General features: G+C 43.3%; 1 protein-coding gene across 1 annotated transcript; it reads left to right on the top strand.

Moving 5' to 3' along the window:
- Window positions 1-3,765: 3,765 nt before the first annotated feature.
- Window positions 3,766-13,952, top strand: LOC104530304 (contactin-associated protein-like 2). The gene is made up of 3 exons (XM_010174846.2): window positions 3,766-3,992; window positions 11,842-11,913; window positions 13,742-13,952. Exons 1-3 carry the CDS (start codon window positions 3,956-3,958, stop codon window positions 13,939-13,941), a joined length of 309 nt encoding a protein of 102 aa, XP_010173148.1. The 5' UTR covers window positions 3,766-3,955; the 3' UTR covers window positions 13,942-13,952.
- Window positions 13,953-19,176: the final 5,224 nt, after the last annotated feature.

The raw sequence follows: 19,176 nt of genomic DNA, 5'->3' as shown, positions 1-19,176 counted from the left end.
TTTGGCTGCCAGTCAAGTTAAACCACCACAATATGGAAAGTAGAGAAGGGAGAGGGAGAGAGTGGATGAAAACTGTATTTGTCAATGTGCCTGCTTCCATGGGTGACTCATCAGATGCATACTAACTGTCTCATTTTGGTAATAATCTGAACAAACTGTTTATTTGTTTGTCTTGTGATAGTTCCTAGGCAGGAGCCACAACTCTGCAGTTACAGGTAGGGTAGTAAGGGCAAAAAGTCTTCAAAAACAGATAACCTGATTACACCGATCAGTATTGCTGTGTGCTGCTTATACATTTGTTACTTACACACACACAGGTCCGACCATAGTGTTTTCCTCTATACAGTTTATTTTTGCTTGTTTTCTTCTAGATTCATAGGATAATGAATTTCAACTTGCGTACTCATTAATGGTGCCTTGTGTCATAAACATGCTCTAAAATAGATGTCCAGTGCATCTTTTCACCTAGGTGGGAAAGAGCTGCTTCAATCGCAGCACATCGTTTTCAATAAATAGCATTGTTTTCATCGCCGGGAGGCGTGTTTCTGCCGCAGCTGTGGGAAATAAGCCCTGAAATCAAAATGAGTAACTGAGAATTAAATTCCTGTAGCTTTTTACCGTTAAAGAAATAACAAAACATAAAAAAACAAGTAATAGATGTTGTGTATCTTCAGTTAATGATAACGCACAAGACATGGGGCAACGTCTGTGAGTCCTTAGTATTTACTGTTGACTGGTTACAGACATTTTAAGATGGTGAGTAATCCGGGTAGGCAGTTGCATAATTACTGTGTGAAATGTTCAGTGTCACAGATTTGTATACTGGGTGCATCTGTGCTAGAACGGGTTCACCTGTGTGGTCTCTGTCTTGTAACCCTGGTCTTCATCTCAGGGTTACTTGATCAAGGGAGCAAATGGTTAAAACCAGTTGAAGTGAAAAAAGGCCTCTAAGTGGTATTTTTGGAAGTCTTTCATTACAGAAATGCTCATGGGTAGGGTGCCTGCAGAAGATTGCTGCATCAGAGCTGACAGCAGTAGTACTAATGTTGCGATTAGGTAATGATAAGACTATCCACTAATCTGACTTTGCACTAGGTTATGTGCTGAAAATGGGAACCATGCAAAGTAGTTGTGTTGTCCATTCCCCTTTATTTAAAATAATGGGTTTGTCATCATCTTTTCTTGTTCTCCCTCCTTTGTCATAGGGAGAAAATTGAATTTTAGTCATGACACCAAAGGTACATTTCATTATATAACAATTACACTCTCTGGGGATGGGTTTATAGCAGGCTCAAATACACAGGGAAGCCAAGTCTAATGGTCTAACATCAGAGAGGATCGGTGTGCCGAGCCCCCTGGGACGCGGGAAGGAACATGTTCACAGTCACAGAGGTCAATCCATCTTGTTTCAGCACTGATGTGATGCGAGCTGGTGGGAAATTTGCATGAGGTGACTTACACATCATTTGTGGAATGCTTTAGAAATGCAGGTCTTCAGCAAGGTGCTGTGCTAGGGGGTTTTTTGGTTGTTTTTTTCCCTTAACTCTGTCAGGATCTAGTATCCATCACTTGGTGCAGTTAGAGAAGAATGGTGCTGAAGCTGCTAACATAGCACAGTCATATTCATGGATTTTTTGTTTCTTGTCATTCAGGATTGTGAATGGGAGGCTATTAGCAGTGCTGCACATAGTTACACAGATTATGTAAAAATATTAATAAAAGGTAATTGCTAAACAGTTATTGATGGTGGTTACAGTGCTTAAAGAGAAATATGGTCTAGTTGTTCCATAGATTATAAGGATTACTCAAAATTGCAGCTATGCAATGAATATACCATGAATATTTTATTGAAGTAAGAGGCAGTGAATATTGTGGTCTGATAGGAACCTTGTCTGAGTGGTATATTCTACAAGTAGCATTCAAATGCCTAAACTCTGGCTTTTGTACAGCTTTTCTAATGCAAAGTAACTTCCAAATTATGCATCTTCCTTTTGTGACCTCATGCTCGGTGTGGGGGGGGGACTTGCATGTTGTGTGTTTATCATTCTAATATGGTTGCAAAGACAGAAAAGATACAGTTTAATTCAGTGTGAAAACCAAGAGGTTCTTTCTTACCATGCTTGAGATTTGTCTAGTTTCCACCAGTTTTCCTCTACTTTGTGTTTAATGTGTAAATCCCCAAAATAAAGCATATTTGAAATGCCCTGCCAGGTTTATACCCTTGTAACTGCTCGTACATACCCCAGATTTAAAACCCTCAGTACTCTTGGGAATAGCACTGATACATGTATTGTGGTAGTTTTTAGGGAGCCCAGGCAGCAGCTCAGACCTGGTGTAATTGATCATAGGTTTGTTAGAACTGAGCACAGACTCATCCAAAAGGTTTGTAATGCATTTTCTAATAACTCTAATTTGATTTTTTTTTGGTAGCAAAACTCAAACCCAGATGTGCTTTGGTTCCCAGCTCTTCCCCGAACTCTTACAATAACATTCTTTCTCCCCACACCTCTCAAGAAAACCCTCTTTCCTTTTTTACAACACTATCTTGTGACTGATATACATAACTTTTTTTTTCCCAGAAATACCATTTTTCAGACCCTTATCCTTGTTCCTATCTGAAAAACTTGCCTTTGCACAACCTGGGGCTGCTCCCTGTTCTCTCTCCTTGGGATACCATCTTGCTTTGCTTGGCTCAGTGGGATTTTTAACTCTGGCTTCAAAGGCCAGACATTAACTCCCGTCCCTGCCGACGGGGTTTGAAGCATCTCGGTGTCTCTGGAGCAATGCTCTCTGGTACAGCACAAACACAATGCTCACTGACACTCCAGAAGGACATGGAGCTACTGGAATGAGTCCAGAGGAGGCCACGAGGATGATGCAAGGGCTGGAGCAGCTCTGCTGTGAGGACAGGCTGAGAGAGTTGGGGCTGTTCAGCCTGGAGAAGAGAAGGCTCCGGGGAGACCTTCTAGCAGCCTCCCAGTACCTGAAGGGGCTCCAGGAAAGGTGGTGAGGGACTTTGGCCAAGGGCAGGGAGTGACAGAACAAGGGGTGATGGCTTGAAACTGGCAGAGGGGAGATGGAGATGAGATGTGAGGAAGAAATTCTTTGGTGTGAGGGTGGTGAGACCCTGGCCCGGGTTGGCCAGAGAAGCTGTGGCTGCTCCTCCCTGGAAGTGTTTGTGGCCAGGTTGGATGAGGCTTTGAGCAACCTGGTCTAGGGGAAGGTGTCCCTGCTGATGGCAGGGGGGTTGGGACTGGATGAGCTTTAAGAAGGTCCCTTCTAACCCAAACCAGCCTGTTCTAATCTAATTTTTGAGACAGGAGGGGGACAGGAGTGAACAGGACTGACCCCGGCCCACCAAGAGGGACTGGAGGGCAACGGGCCAGAGTGAAGGAAGGAGCATCTCTGGCAGCAGCAGCTTCATCAGGGAGAAGAGGCTCTGATGATGACTGTCCCTCTGCCTTCTCTTTTGTCATCTCTTCTTGGGGAAAAGATTTTTTTTTCCTGGCCTTTTGTCCTCTCATGACTCCTTCACAGCAGCCTTTTATTTTAATGATAGCATAGCAGTGAAACCGAGTCACATCACGGCCTGAAGGTTTCCATCTGCAGTGGAATGTAAAGAGACCTGGCGGTGTCTGACACGTTCTCAGTCTCTGAGAGAGACACTTGGGAGCTGAGCTGTGGGAATCAAGTGTTCAGACTAACTGTGCTTTCCAAAGCAGTGAATTGTTTTGATTAATTTTATTTTTTTTCCCCCATAGAAATTGGGAAGATCGACCAAGACATATATAAATACAACACCCCAGGATTCACTGGCTGCCTGTCCAGAGTACAGTTCAACCAGATTGCTCCACTCAAAGCAGCTCTGAGACCTACCAACGCCTCCTCTCACGTCCACATCCAAGGAGAACTGGTGGAATCCAACTGTGGAGCATCTCCACTCACCATCCCACCAATGTCGGCCGCTACTGACCCGTGGCACTTAGACTCAGGTAAGATGGGATGGGATTGATCGATGACTGTAGGGCTACAGTCGTGGTAGGAAATGCAAAGCTGGAATGACAAGAGATTTGCCACCACTTCTCAGTGCAATGACAGCATATTTTCCTTGCCTTTTTTAATATTCTGCTTTATTTTCCTTTTCCATAAGTCTTGGACTGGTTGAATGTTGAGTTTTGCCCTGGCTGCTGCCATAGCACTTTCTCATAGTATTGGGTGTGTAGTCAGCAGAAGGTTCCGGGTACAGATAAATAAGGTACAGTACCATTTCTTATGCTGTACTGCCAATAAGTGAGTATATTGTAGCCAGTTTTGTACAAAAATAGTAAATCTAATTTTAGGCATAAATATATTTATATAAAGTGCTGATTTGTTTTCTGAAATGTCTACTTTCCCTAGGCTCTGTTTAATGGGAAATCCCATTAGTCACAGTTTCATTCATCTCATGCTGAAAATGCTGGAAAGCCAAAACAATTTGCTGATGCCAGCAATCTCATCCTGCTTTGTGACTGGCAGGCTTTGGAAGTGTATGTTGTGCCTAAATTTTGAGGGGTTTTTTTCTATTTTACCTCTTGGGTATCAGATAAATACTTAAAAAAACCCCAAACCTGTTCCATTTAGGTTGATGGGGTCAGGTGTTTGTTGACCCTTCTCTCATGTCTTGTCCTCATTCTGATTTCACTTGTAGCAGTATAAATTAGAGCCTTTCATGGCAAAGTTGATGGGTTTCTAGTGGTATAAAGTTAAAATGCTAGAGGGAAAACTAGATCCATAATGATTTTGATAGTGATTCATCTTTGCCTGTTGTGTTTGGGGATGCATCTGTCTGCCAGTTTTTGTATGAAAGAGGGCAGATATATAGGTCTTTCTTAGAAGCCTGTGCCAAGGTCACACCTTTGGGGTTTGGATTTTTTCTTTTTCTTGCAATGTCAAACTATTCCTTGTAACATTTCCTTTCAGCTCTTCTTCAGTAGAGAAATAGGACAGAAGTTTGTAAGGAGAGGCAGATATCCCAGGGCTGAGGTTTCAGTGCCTCTTTTCCCTGTTGTAGCCTGCAATCTCTGACTTGAATTTTTCCATCACAAAGTAGTAATCTCTTTTTTTCTCTGAAATATAATAGGTCAGTTTGTACCTGAAGGTTATGTTCCATGCTCCTGTTTCTATAAAAGCACATTTCCTGAAGGATACTTTGCTGGCTCATGTCTTTGAAAAGTGTGCCATAAACTTCTTGAGGATGTGCTGCTGCTGTGAATCTTGTGCAGCTAATGGGTTTGGGCTGATAATTTTGGTTGGTTCTTTTTCCTACAGATAATTTGAGTGCAAGCTAGTGAAAGGCTATCGTGGGATTTGTTCAAGGTAGTTGAACTGTTCCTAATAAATAGCGCCTGGTGTTAAAGAGGGAGGTCCTGTTTGTCCTTGCCACATGCTACTATGCTTGTCTTTGTGTTGGCTCAGTCTCATCTTGGAAACTTTTGCTGAGTTGATTCAACCTTGTTCACTTGACAGATGACAAATTTATACATTTTATTCTGGATTAATATTAATCTCTTTGCCATGGCTGGACATGATTGTTTCAGTCATGAACAGCCAGAGTGCAAGTGACCCACCTTCATGGTGATGAGAAGCTTTAGCAGGACTAGAACCTCCTCTTGTCCTCTCCAGTTCTCTGCAGTAGTAGAGGGGAAAGAATAATATTGCTTTAAATACTTCTGGTGAGGGACTGCTGTGCGCTGAAGGGAGCCACAATGTCAGGTGAGTTAGGGCACAGCAAGGGAGTGGTGTTTCACCAGGGCAGGAGTGAAAGGATGTTGAGGTGTGGGTGAACAATTCCTGACTTTCTGGGTGATATTTCCATGACACAAAGAGGAGCTATCACAGCAACTTGTTTATCGGTATCAGGTAAGAACAACTCAGTCTTTGTAAAAGTACCTGTCTCTGGTGGTCTGACACAGCTAGCTCTGTTTCAGTCTCAGGAAAAATATAAACTGCAGACTGTGCAACCTTGCACACAGATGATCTTGGTGACTGGTAAATGAAAATGTTTGGGTTTAGTGTCACTTCAAATTAGCAAATTGGCAGTTTGCACTGAGGATTTTTGTTTGTTTCCCAAACCCTACTAGGAGACTTTCTAACACAAATTGAGTTGAAAGAGAAATCAGAAAAATCAGAGGTATAAGTAATGGTAACCATTGGCTCCAGAGCTGCAGTAGTCTCGGTACTCTCAGTGTGAATTTACTCCTTCACTAAAATGGCTGAAGGGACAAAACCAAAAAGTTCTTTTGAAAATCACAGAAACGCTTGTAGTGGTGCTACAGCAAAAGCCACACGTGGTCTGCCACAAAGAAATAGTTGCAAAGAACGTGGCTTTGAAAGCAGCACTTACTAGGTACAGGATTTCTCATTTCCTACATGTTTTTATCTGTAATTTTTACTGTTGTGTCACCTATTTAATTTTAAATAGATCTTAACAAAACGTGAGAGTTGAGGATGGACGGTTGCAGTGAAAAGAGAAAATAATGAAAACAATTGTGGCAAGTATCATATGGTTTAAATCTCATTCAGTGACATACTCTGCACTCATCCTGATTCAGATTTTGAGTTCAATGTAGATTTATTGCTTTGCTTCTCAAATACTGTGGAATTGAACTTTGAGGACTGAAAAATGTTGTAGGAGGGGATCAAAGTGTCTAAATAGGACAGATACACCAGAAGGCAAATGCAGTCATCCTTTCAGCTCTGAAGTGCAGTGCTGGGCCAGACCTTACAGATCATTACTAGATGTTAAGCAGGTTCTGCCTGACGAGTGACCTACATGGCGTTAGCCTTGAACTCTTCTGTGTAGTTACTGCGTGGACACCTCCGGCTCGCTGCAGAGCATTTGGGATGCCCTCACAGAGAGGGTAAAGGGAAAACCGTCAAGACACACGTCAGTCATTTGTGGTTGACCCTTAGAGACAAGTTGAGGGATTCCTCAGTAAGAAACCTCATGGATTTGCTCCCCAGACACACGGGCTGTACAGGTGCTTGATTCATTGTCTGGCACTTTCCATTAGCCTTGAGTTCTCTTATATTTCACCTTTACACTATTACTTCTTTTTAAATTTCTTTGCCATTGTAAAAATGCCACTTCCCTTCCTTCCCACCCCTGACTGGCATTTTGCCACACTACTGGGACATTATCTTAACCCATTATCTTGTTCAGCTTGTGAATATTCTTACAATGCCTAGTCTTTTCCTGTTGCTATGGCGATCTTTTCTTGGTGCTGATGAAGCGCAGGAAAGCAACAATTCATTCTTTTCCAGAACGTGACTTTCTGGTGATCTTAAAGAAAAAAAGTCAATAATCAAACCAAGCAGATCATCAATGTAGTTCTCTTCCTGTGTTTTCCTCTCATCTGTATCATCTCAGTTCATGTCAGACAATCCGATTTGCCTTGGTTACATGAAATGGAGTGTAGAAAGGAGGCAAAAAAGAGCTTGATCAGAGGCCATGTTATTTTAAAATGACATGTCCTGCCTTTACATGGTGTCTGAACCCAGCGAAGTACCTGTCTGGCCTGCACTTCAAAACAAAAGTTACAGTTGCATGCCTTTAACTATAGTAGCATCATATCTATTACTGTAGCATATGGAAAAAAGAAAGCTAATCACCAGTTAGTTCAAATGAACTAAGATGTATGTCACTGATAGCTGACACCTTGCTCATTGTAGGGAAGCAAACAAAAACCCAACCAGATGATTGGTTTTTGTAGTAAATAAACTAAAATGCCTTGTACTTAATATCAGAAGATGCATGTTATTGGGGTGAGGCTGTTCAGTTTGTGGGTGTTTTTATAGTAGATAAAGGTTCTGTAGTTTATGAATTAAGTTTCACTTCCAAACTTAGTTATACAAAGAAGTTAAAAGAAACCTACTACATGTAGGTACCTCTCCATTTTAGGTAAAATGTGCTCCAGCTTGCCAAAGCACCCGGTCTTGAGTTGAGTAAAAGCAAGAGGTACCAGAAGAGGCAAGGTACAGACACGAGTTGACAAACCATGCTTTAGCACCTCTGGGCTGCCGTGGCGCTCTGTAGCTGTGAGATGTGTTTATTCTGAGCATGCAGAATGGCATCTAGGGTGTTTCACAAACCCATATTAACTTCAACATATTAAGAATTAAACAGTGCAGGATTAAATGCTACGTCTGTGATGTTCTTCCAAGTGGTGCGAGTTTTTTCTGACTACCAATTTAAACCCTAAAAAGCTCTTGGTTTTTATAGAAGGTGAAAGGCCTTGCCTTTTAAAAATCAACAGCTTACTTTGAAACCTGTATGGAGCATGTCTAGCAAAAACATTGTATGAAGACATGCAACGCTGGCATCAAGCTTAAAAGGGCTGCCTGCAGGATTTAATCCCTTTTTGTTACAAATTCATCCCTCTTCCTTTAACAAGTGGTGGCAGGAGAAGAGAGTGGGAGGGCTGACTGCTGGCCTGTGAACTGTGCTCACCTAATTATCTCTGTCAAGTGAAAGATAGCAGTCGATTTCTGGACTAAGAGGAAGTGTCACTCATGTAGTGCTGGTGACAGTGCTGAAGGTCACCTTCTCGATTCAGGTGCTATCAGTTGAGTTGATCCTAGGTTACAGACACATGAACAAAAGGGTCTTCTCCTGGCCACAGACATGGGAAGAGTCCTGTATGCACCCGTGAATCCAACAGCAGGAGGATGACAGTCCTTGGTAACTGCAGCGCAGCGCTCATTCTCTCCCCCAAGGGATGGCAGGGAGCAGGGCCGCTTCTCCAGGCTTCCTGCAAGGGGCAGGTGAGTCGGACAGGAAGGATGGAAGAGGTGCACTGCTTCTGTTCATGGTGCAGCCTTACACATCTACATTTCATCTCCTAGGTGTTAGCAAAATGGAATCAACATGAAGGCAGTTGCTAGAATAAAATGATGCTCCTCCTTCTTCAAGCATAGCAAACAGGATTAGTTACGTGTACTGCAATCAGAGAATGATGCCAGATTCTCTTTGAAGTTATTGATCACTCAAGGTGGTTGTTTTTTTAATTAACATAGCATGTAAACATTGGGAGGCTCTTTGTCTGCCAGGAAGCTAGTTTAATATTTATACTTCCTACACACGAGACGGAAGATGCACTTGCAGCCTGCCCTGCGGGCTGACAGATTCTTCCGCTGCCAGAATCTGGTGCAGTTCTGTGATCAAGTTTTCTCTGCTGAGGGTGACCAGCATTCATCCCCAGTTCTCCCAGTATAAATACTGTCGCAGAAGTCCATGGCCTTGACCTGAGCTGTTTTCAAGCAGGAAGGTGGCATTTTTTTTCAGTCAGTCCGGGATTAAGTCTAGCAGAAACTCGTAGCTCAGTTTCTAAGCACCAAGTGTTTCTTGCGGGCAGGAAGGTAAGTGGTAAAGATTGGGATGCACCAGTTTCTATTTTTCTCCTCCCTATTGAGCAGCTAACTAGGAAGAGCATCTGTCTCAAATTTGGCACAATCAGTGCTTCATCCTTAAAGAGCTTAATTATGGCACTTGAATTACTATAAATCTCTCTATTGATTGGGAATAAAAATGCCTCCCTCGGTCTCATCTAGTTCCTTCACACAATTAGGCATCACTTTCTCTTGTCTTTAAGAATATATAATTTCAGTGTGAAATTTCTGACACTCTGTCTAGTGTATCAGGCAGCTGACAGACTGCCAAGCTTGGAAATTCTTCTGGCATTCATTGAGAGACCAGCATTGTAGCTCTTTCATGAGCAGTGATTTGCATGTTAATGCTGCTACCTAACGTCAAGACAAGAAGGTGGTAATATTAAAAAGAGAGTGTTTTCCATCCTCTGCAAAGATGATATTTTTTCCACAAGTGCCATCTTTACCTAGGAGCATAGGGATGGCATAAATTATGAAAAAGGTGGAGTAGAGAAGGAAGCATTTAGATGCCTGAGCACTTCATGTGACTGCCTTCTTTTTCCTTTCCTTAGGCTGAGAAGCACTTAACTTCCTGTGTAAGAGGTTATTCTAGACTACAGTCAGGTCATTACAGCTATTAAAGTTTATTTTAGATTTAAACTCTCCAGTCTGACTCATTCCTCATCCCCAGTCCAAGCCTTTTTTTTTTCCTAAGTGGATGAACGCGAAAAGTGCAGAACCTGATCTTGTTGTTCATATCCTGGCTGTGAGAAGCCCTTTCTTCCAATGACTTCAGCTAATAGAGTCCATCATTTTTTTTCCTCCTTTTTTGTAGCTGTCATAACTTTACAGGCTTGTTTGATATTCTTGTTTGTTGGGTTGGATTTTTATTTTTTTTTTTTTTAATTTCTTTCAAGTATCCCCTGTGGGTGCATTACCAGTGATCAGCTATATACAGCTCGGCTTTGATCAGCACTTAACTCTACTGTTCCTTTGAGAGCACTGAAGCGTTTCATATTCTCCATTAATTATAAAAGGAAGTATTTGTTTGTCTTCCTCAACAGGTGAAATGTAAGCACTGCACATAAAATTTTCATGGAAGTGATAGCTTAGGCCAGCATGACTAATACAGCAGCAGTTCTTGTCTGGAGTCATAGTGAGACCAGTCGGACAGACGTTACTACCAGGAATTAAAAGACAGCTGAGTTTAGGTCTTTGGTGAGTGGGGCTGCTCTCATGTGCTGCAAATCAATGGGAAAGTTGGCAGAGCAAACGTTCAGAATGCTGCTTCTGAGACAGAACTTGCTGAAGTTCAGATAGACACAGTCCGAAAGTGATCCTAAATGGATCCTAAAGGAAGAAAATTCTGTAGTATAGAGGTACCAGTTACTAAATGTAAAAAAAAAAAAATTAAAAGTTTTGGTCTTGCCTGCCCATTCTGTGGCATTCCAAAAATGATCCTAAATGTCTGCTCTCCTTTTCAAATAAGGAAGGAAATTCTGTAGTATAGAGGTACCAGTTAAAAAATGTTAAAAATAGTTTTGGTCTTGCCTTCCCATTATGTGCCATTAATTGCTCGTGTGCAAATAAAAGTGTAAAACTGACTATTGGGAAATGACCATACAAAGGGGGAAGCAGAGGAGAATCCCCTAGCCCATCCCAACAGACAGTGCAGGGATGTTTGTCCCTGTTTCATCCAGGACTGACTTGGGGGAGTTTAAGCTGCAAGGATGGGTCTCCCCATAAGGCACTGGTTTTTCTGCCCCTTTGCTAGGGAAATTGCTTTTTAAGACAGCAAGAAAGAATATTGCACTGCTCTCTTGGAGCAAGCCAGTCATAAAACTCCATTTCCAACTCTTCTTAAGAGTGTGGACAGCAGAGTTCACCTGCGGAAGGAAATGAAAGGGCTGGTGACAGCTGATTCAGAAACAACTGTCTTGACAAGGTGTCCCTGCTGACGGCAGGGGGATTGGAACTAGATGATCTTTAAGGTCCCTTCCAACCCAAACCATTCTATGATTCTATGACTGATGGGGCTGTCAGCTCTGGTGTCTGGTGTGAAGGATTTGCATTGTCCCGGCTCATTAACTGTGTATGATCACATGCTTTTGAAAGAAAGGTTCTTATTTGGATTTGTGCTAAAGAAACTTACTGAATTAGTGTTAGCAGAGTAACAAAATGACCTCCTGTATTAACAGCAACGCTTACCGAGAGTACTTCCTTTCTTTTAATTTTATTTCGATTAAAAGGATGACACAAGAGGTTCTGAGGGATTAGATAACAGTGAAAGACTTCTTTCTTTCCTTCTTCTTTAGATAAATATCTAGGGATCACAATTTCCTTTAAATTGCATCCGAGGATGCTGGATGTATTTCTGAACTACTGTGTGAAGTTTCTCTGCTGTTACAACATGAATTTTTAATTCTTTATTTACAGCCAGTGCTGATTTCCCATACAATGGTCAAGCAATAGGAGATGGAGTTAACAGAAACTCTGCCATTATTGGAGGTAAGAAAACCATCTGCTTTTCTGAGATAGGTGGCAGTATGACTGTGACAGCTGAATTGCAGTTCATAACATACTCTGTTTGCTAAGAGCTGACTGTGGGAGAACTACACCTCAGCAAATGCAATAGAAATTTGTGTCAGTCCATTCGGGCACACTGTCCTAGTGAAAGGCTTTGTTCTCACTTCGTTTGTCCCCTCAGATTCAGTTTTAACCACATCAAAATACTGTAATCCACGTATTAAGTGTCCATGAAGGGAGCTACTTTGCAGTAGTTACTTCTGGTAATGGAGCAGTTAATGTATAGGAGATGGCAAGGACACTTTCCCTGTGACAGCAGATTCAACATGAATCAACCAGTGTTCCTGGTTTCTTTTCCCTTGTCCCCTCAAGGGTCTCTGTTTCCACACCCAGGTTTAGATTAGTTGCTTTAGTTTTGAACTGCCATGTTACTTTCCCTTTTTCATTTATATTTTTATTACAACTTTACAATACTAGAAGGATAGCCTTGCATTCCTCAGAAAGATCCAGACCACACCTGAACAGCCTGGCTGTCCAGCGTATTCAGCTAACAAAACTGCTGTAACATAAATCTAGATGATTCCAAAATTTTTTTTTAACCTGAGAATTTAATCATGTTTTCATCCTGGAGAAGATCCTCATGCCTGTAGAGAAGGGCTAAAAAAGGAGTGGTGCTGATTTAGCACATAGTTGCCTATGCCCAAGAGGGGAAGATATGTGGGACTTCTCCATTACAGGGCTGAACCCCAAAGAGACCATTGTGGGGGGAGCAATTAAGGATGGATCTGATGATAAAGCAGTAATTACTGATGATAAAGCATTTACATCTGTAATTATGTGGAGCCAGTGCCTAGTGGGTGGAGCAAGCCAACAGTGAGCCCAGCCAATTTTCAGTGGACGTGTTGAGGGGCTGTGATGGAGCTACGCATATAGATCAATCATAGAATGTATATAGAGAGAGATCTATCATGGAATGTATATGTAGAGAGATCTGTCATAGAATGTATATGTAGAGAGATCTGTCATAGAATGTATAGAGAGAGAGATCTGTCATAGAATGTATATAGAGAGAGATCTGTCATAGAATGTATATGTAGAGAGATCTGTCATAGAATGTATAGAGAGAGAGATCTATCATGGAATGTATATGTAGAGAGATCTGTCATAGAATGTATATGTAGAGAGATCTGTCATAGAATGTATATGTAGAGAGATCTGTCATAGAATGTATATGGAGAGAGATCTATCATGGAATGTATATGTAGAGAGATCTATCATGGAATGTATAGAGAGAGAGATCTATCATGGAATGTATATGTAGAGAGATCTATCATGGAATGTATATGTAGAGAGATCTATCATGGAATGTATATATAGAGAAAGATCTATCATAGAACGTATATAGAGAGGGATCTATCATAGAAGGAATCGTAGGAGGTGTGCATCAGTGACTCCATCCTCAAAGAGCTGCCTGGGCTGTGACACGTCACCATGTCACCCCGTGTTTTGGGAGCACGTGGCACCCTCTGCCTCATGGTCAGCACAGCTCACCTCGTAAGCAGGTATTCGTGGTGAATTTTACCTACAGTGTGAAAGTCACTAGTGGACTCCACTCAGTGACGTTTTGTACATAGCAAAAACTGTCTGGAAATAATGAGAGTGGTGGAAACCAAGGAACCGTGGTGATGTTTAACTGCCCAGGTCGCTTCGGCCCAGCTCAGCTCAGAGGGGTTGTGGGATCCTTTCTTTGTGTCAAAATCTGTAGGTGTTCTCCTTGCTAGTGGCATCTTTTCTTTCCTCCTCTGCGTAGGCGTCATCGCGGTGGTGATCTTCACCATCCTCTGCACCCTGGTGTTCCTGATCCGCTACATGTTTCGCCACAAAGGAACCTACCACACCAACGAGGCCAAAGGGGCAGAGTCAGCCGAGAGCGCCGACGCCGCCATCATGAACAATGACCCCAACTTCACGGAGACCATCGACGAGAGCAAGAAGGAATGGCTTATCTAAGCCCACGGGGACGGGGCCTGGGCCTGGGGTGGGGCACGAGCTGGGCCAGGGTGGGACTGGGCTGACTCTTGCAGTGGGGAGAGAACACTCTGCGTCGGACGCTTGAGCACACGTACGGTAAAAAGATCAGCACAACTGGAGGAGCAAGCGACAGGAAAACACCGCTGAGACTGGAGGAAAAAAAATAATAATATCTCAAGCATTTAAGAACAAACACTTTTTAATATTTATTTCCAGCAGATTGCCCCTTCCGTGTCCAAACGACTACAACGCAGAGCCGTTTCGCAGCTTCGGCACCGGTGGAGGTTTTCAGTAGTGCCTGTCTGTTTCTGTGTGTGTTCAGAGGTGTTCTGGATCCCTGCCATGAGAAACGGGGCTGGTTTTTTACATTTTTTAAAAGCTGTTTAAAACGTGAGTCGTTCTGTCCTGAGAACAAGTGGCAGACCTTCGCTCCCGGGGCTGTGTTCTCTCGTGGCTGGCCACTTCCCACCAGGTTGCCCTCAGCCTGGATCACCGCTCACTTCGGTGGCGTTGGAGCGGGGTTCAGGGCTGGGGGTGGGACCGGGTGGGCAGGATTAGTGCAAGTCCTACTCTCCAGTTTTCCAGCGTGTCATCAGCCCTGGCAGGAGCCATCATCTTCTTGACCCTGGCACTTTGTTGATTGCATACAGTTCTCATCAGCAATGTAAAAACACTGTTATTACAACTGCTACCATTACTAGTGGAGAGGACGATCATAAAGCACAGGAAGCTTGGGGGGTTGTTTTAATTATTATTATTATTATTATTATTATTTTGTTGGTCTCTGAGGGAAGCTGATGCTGTGTGAGTCTGTAGACTTAGTCTGTCCCTGTGTCCCTGGCTGGTGACCTGAGGCACATGCCAGTTTAAACTCATACTTACTGGCATATACCGTGCTTAGGCGTAAGCGTTGTAGTAGGGAATTAGAGCCAGGCTTGGTTTGCTTCTGTTTCGTTTTTATAGGCTGTTGCAGAAATATCAGTCCAGCTCTAGTCAGTGCATTTGAACCCATGGGCTTCACAGAGTACTTTTTTTTTCCAACTCTAATGTGGCACTTTATTCTTTAAATCCTTTTTTTCAGTCCCTTTGCAAGGCAAACCTTTGGTGGCAGCGTTGGGGCGGGCGGGCAGTGAGGCGAAGGAGGCGTGGGGACGCGCAGTGCACACTGGAGAGTTCCTTTTCAATCCCAGGATCTCCCTGAGCTGTTTTGTGGCCTTTGTAAGGCACTTTTCAGCAGAGCGAGGCCAGCACCAAGTGCAGCATTGCACCCCATGTCCCTTCTTGGAGCAGGGGGGTTGTAGGTGTCGCCGGAGGAGGCAGGCAGCTCGTAGGCGAGGCGAAGGGGCAGCCTGAAGCCCCAGCACCCTTTGGTGGCAGTAACAGAACCTCCCTTGCCCTCTGCAGAGGAGTGGGGGTCTGCAGTGGGCTGATTGGATGGGAATTTAGGGCCTCAATGGGCAGTTTCTCGCAGTGGAACTGAATGAAGGAATGAATGTATTGCAGGGCCTTTGCTGTGTGCTAAAAGAACAGAAACAATAGCAAGAACTGCCCTTTAAAAGTATTTATGCTCCTGGCAATCCTAGGTTTCTTTTCTCTTTATGATTGCTGGGTTTAGTATGCACAGATTTAATCCATTTTCCTGTAGAAGAAAGATGTATTTTTCACCCAGATCTGCAATCCACTACCCTGAGCAGTGCTGGCATCTTTCGTTTTCTTATCTTTATGGTTGTATCTTTCATTATCCTAGTCAATGCTTTCAAAAAAAAACCATGGAGGAAGAAAAAATATTGGTGTCTTACCAGACCAGAAATTGATAAGCACAATTTGTCAGATGGATAAGGGCCAGAGAGTTTGGGTTTAACAGTGGCAGCCTAAAGTCCTTTTCTGGATTCACTAAACACAGATATTGGAGCAAATCAAGCCCATCCATTCATGGATTTGGAATTGGCATACAAGTTGCCCATTGAAAAAAAAAATCCCAGTTTCTCAGGTAACATTATGTGGCTGGGGAGTTCAGGTGGATGTAAAAATCACCTCTGTCACCCTTGTGCTCCCTCTGCACTCTCTTGCCTTGCCTCCAGGGTTAACCTGAACCCCTTTTGTGTTTAATCGAGCAGATGAGTCCTTCTTCTTGTTTAATCGTGGGTGTAAGATAAGTCTCCACCCTTGGGGAGTATCAGCCTGGGATGGATCCAGCCTGCACTGCTGATTATCCAGCAAAATACCGAGCAATCACAGATGTCTCTGTGGGATTGAAAAGGCATTCTCTTTTCTATATTACGTTAGGTTTAATTTTATTTTAATGGTATTTCAGTCCACTCTGCAAAACATCCTTGCCTGCAGCTTCAGGTTAGTTGAAGAGCAGTGAAGATAGCAGCATTTGCATAGACTGGGATTTGGTTTGCAGCAAAAAGGGTCTTACTGATCTGAATGTAATGGCTGGGAGAGGGATCAGACAGATGTGTCCTGCGAGACTCGAGTCCTCTGCTGCTTCACGTGGGAGAGACAGAGTTGGCAGCCGCTGTGCAAATGTGCCAGACGCCTCAGCACGGGCTCTCGGTGCCTGACCGAGTCCTTGGTGAAGCCAGGGGCAGTTGGCTGGGTTATGGTGGTGAGGCCTGGGACATCTAGTCACCGATTTCCTAAAAGATTACCTAAAGCTAATCTCCCACAACCCTGTAAGCAAGAATTTCTGGGAAACAACCTTTGACCACAAGCAGTAGTTGAAAATTTGAAAAACAGGTTTTAAATTTCTGAAATCAAGTTGCAAGCATCTCCATCTCGCCGTTGACTGGACACTGTGGACCTCTATGTGAAGTTCATTAGTGCTGTGGTACAATGTTGATCATCTTCCATCTTGTCATTGTTTTTGTGATAATATTATTTTCATGATATGGTCACTTTCATATCTCTAGAAACTCTTTTAATTATTAGAATTCTTGTTTCTTCTTAGACTGGAACATAGATGTGATATTGTAGACTAGCAGCTGGTCTCTGCGTAGGCACGTGGTGACGAGGTGAATGAATTCCTGGCTGTCTGCTCTCTGTTTCATTTTTGAGAATGGTGTAAGTTTAATTGTAGGTGGTGGTCCTTCAGCAGCCCAGCAGTGAGGCAGAAGCAGGCTCAGAGAAGTAGCTTGTATATTTTGCTAGCACTACATCAGGGAATCATAGAATCATTCAGGTTGGAAAAGACCTCCAAGATCATCCAGTCCAACCATCAACCCAACACCACCATGTCCTGAAGTGCCATGGCTACGTGTTTTTTAACACCTCCAGGGAAGGTGACTCCAGCACCTCCCTGGGCAGCCTGTTCCAACGCCTGACTGCCCTTTGGGTGAAGAAGTTCAGTGAACTTCTTTTCAGGGAGCTGTAGAGAGTGAGAACGTCTCCCCTCAAACAACCCCAGCTCCGTTGCCCTTCTTTGGACACACTCCAGCAACTCAATGGATTTCCTCCTCTGCAAACTGTTACTGAAGGTTGAAACAGCGTCCATCATTTCCTTCACCCACTCTAATTTGTGCCAGACGTCCCTGTTGTTGAGCAGGTACTGCCCGTGTGCCTGTAGTGAGAACATCTCTTGGAGGGGCGAGTGGATTGTGCTTTTATAAAACTCTGCTTTCCCCAAAGAACATTAAAATAATTGGGTTTTTGTCACCTCTTTTTAGCTGCTTCACCTGTTTGAACTGCGCAGGAAAATGTAGCTTGCTGTACTGGGTGGGGAACCCAAGTGTCCCAGTTGTGTTTCCAAAAGGCTCGTTCCCGATTCCACAGGAACTGATGGCAGAACTGCCGCCAGCGGTGGGGAGAGCAGGACTGGGTTGGGGACTCGGGCTCTCCGTGTCAGTGAGATAACATGGGCAGCGCCTCGGATCCTCGCTCACAGCACACACACAGCACCAGGTAATGAGTCGTGGAGCTCCAGAGAGCCAGAACAGGGGAGGAATCCTTGTGGTGTCAACCCAGCCTTTGGAGGAAATCCGCAGTCCAGGCTGCCGGGTTTGAATCTAGTCTGTCACTGCGTATCCCATATTTCCTGGTAGAAAAGGTATTAAACAGGAATGGGCATCTTTAACTGGCACTGGAGCATTTCTGCTTTCCCTTTTTCTTGTCTTAAACGTTACCTCTGCCTTTTCTATCTCTCCTAGCGGTTACCACTTCAAAGGTGCGGCAGCATTTTAACACCGTGCTCTAGGTAATACGTGAAAGGATGGTCATCATAAATATTTCAGTAAGACTGCTAAAGCAGTGCTGCAGATGTACAAGTTTATTGTAGTGATAAGCAGTTGGTTTGAGAGTCTAGTAAATAATTATATTTTAATTAAAACAGTGTCCTTTAATGGCAGGTGCATCTGGTTTCCAGGGTGTCTGTTGAAATGCGAAGCTATCTGAGTTTGACAAGCAGTAGCTTTTAAGCCAGTTTCTCCCTTGAACAATTTTACCTTCCAGCAAGCAGGGTGATCCTGAAAGGGTGTCATTTTTGAAAAGTGGAACCTAAATTCTGTTAATCATTTCATCATCCATCCTAGAGAAACAAAGCAGAAACCTGGCCTTCTCAGAGCAACAGCATGTAAACTAGAATGGAAGGAGAACATGTGTGTATGCCTCACATCTGCTGTGAATGTCTTTCCTTTTAACTCAAGTTCTATTAGGAACCAGATTGGTAAATAAAAGTAAAATTTAAAAAAATAATTCTAAAAAAAGAGGAGATAAATTTGAAATAGTTTTAACTACCCTAACGGTTGTTTCCTCATGCTTTGTATATTCTGATCATTGTCTGTACTTTTTCCCTCTCTAGTACCAGGAGATCAGTTTGGAAAGGCCAGAAGTTGGAAAGGCCTCGTAAGAAAAGACCTGCAGTACGTGCAAAGAGGGACTTGAGAACACAGGTACAGATAGGAAGAGAGGGTGCTGAAAGCAGGGGAGAGTTTCTGAAGTGCAGGTACGTTCCCCCTGATTACCTGTTAGGGAGGAGAACCTCGGGCAGTGTAAATCTGCACTTGCTGAGGTGGGCTGAGCGTAGGGGTTGGGTGCTCCCCTTCCCTTCCGACTGCAGCTCCGTCCTTTCCTTTAGGAATGTGAGAGCCTTGCATTGAAATCCTCTAGAAAATGGGTGCCCAGTGAACAGACCTGTCTGTGTTCCTTGTGATAAACTACCTTGTTGGGCTTTAAGAACTTGTTTATGATGTGAAGCATTTTATAAAAGGACTGTGT

This window comes from Antrostomus carolinensis, unplaced genomic scaffold (genome assembly GCF_000700745.2).
Source record: "Antrostomus carolinensis isolate BGI_N321 unplaced genomic scaffold, ASM70074v2 scaffold10829, whole genome shotgun sequence".
Taxonomy (NCBI): Eukaryota; Metazoa; Chordata; class Aves; order Caprimulgiformes; family Caprimulgidae; genus Antrostomus; species Antrostomus carolinensis.
The sequence above is the reverse complement of the archived record's forward strand: the minus strand, read 5'-3'. Positions and strand labels throughout refer to the sequence as shown.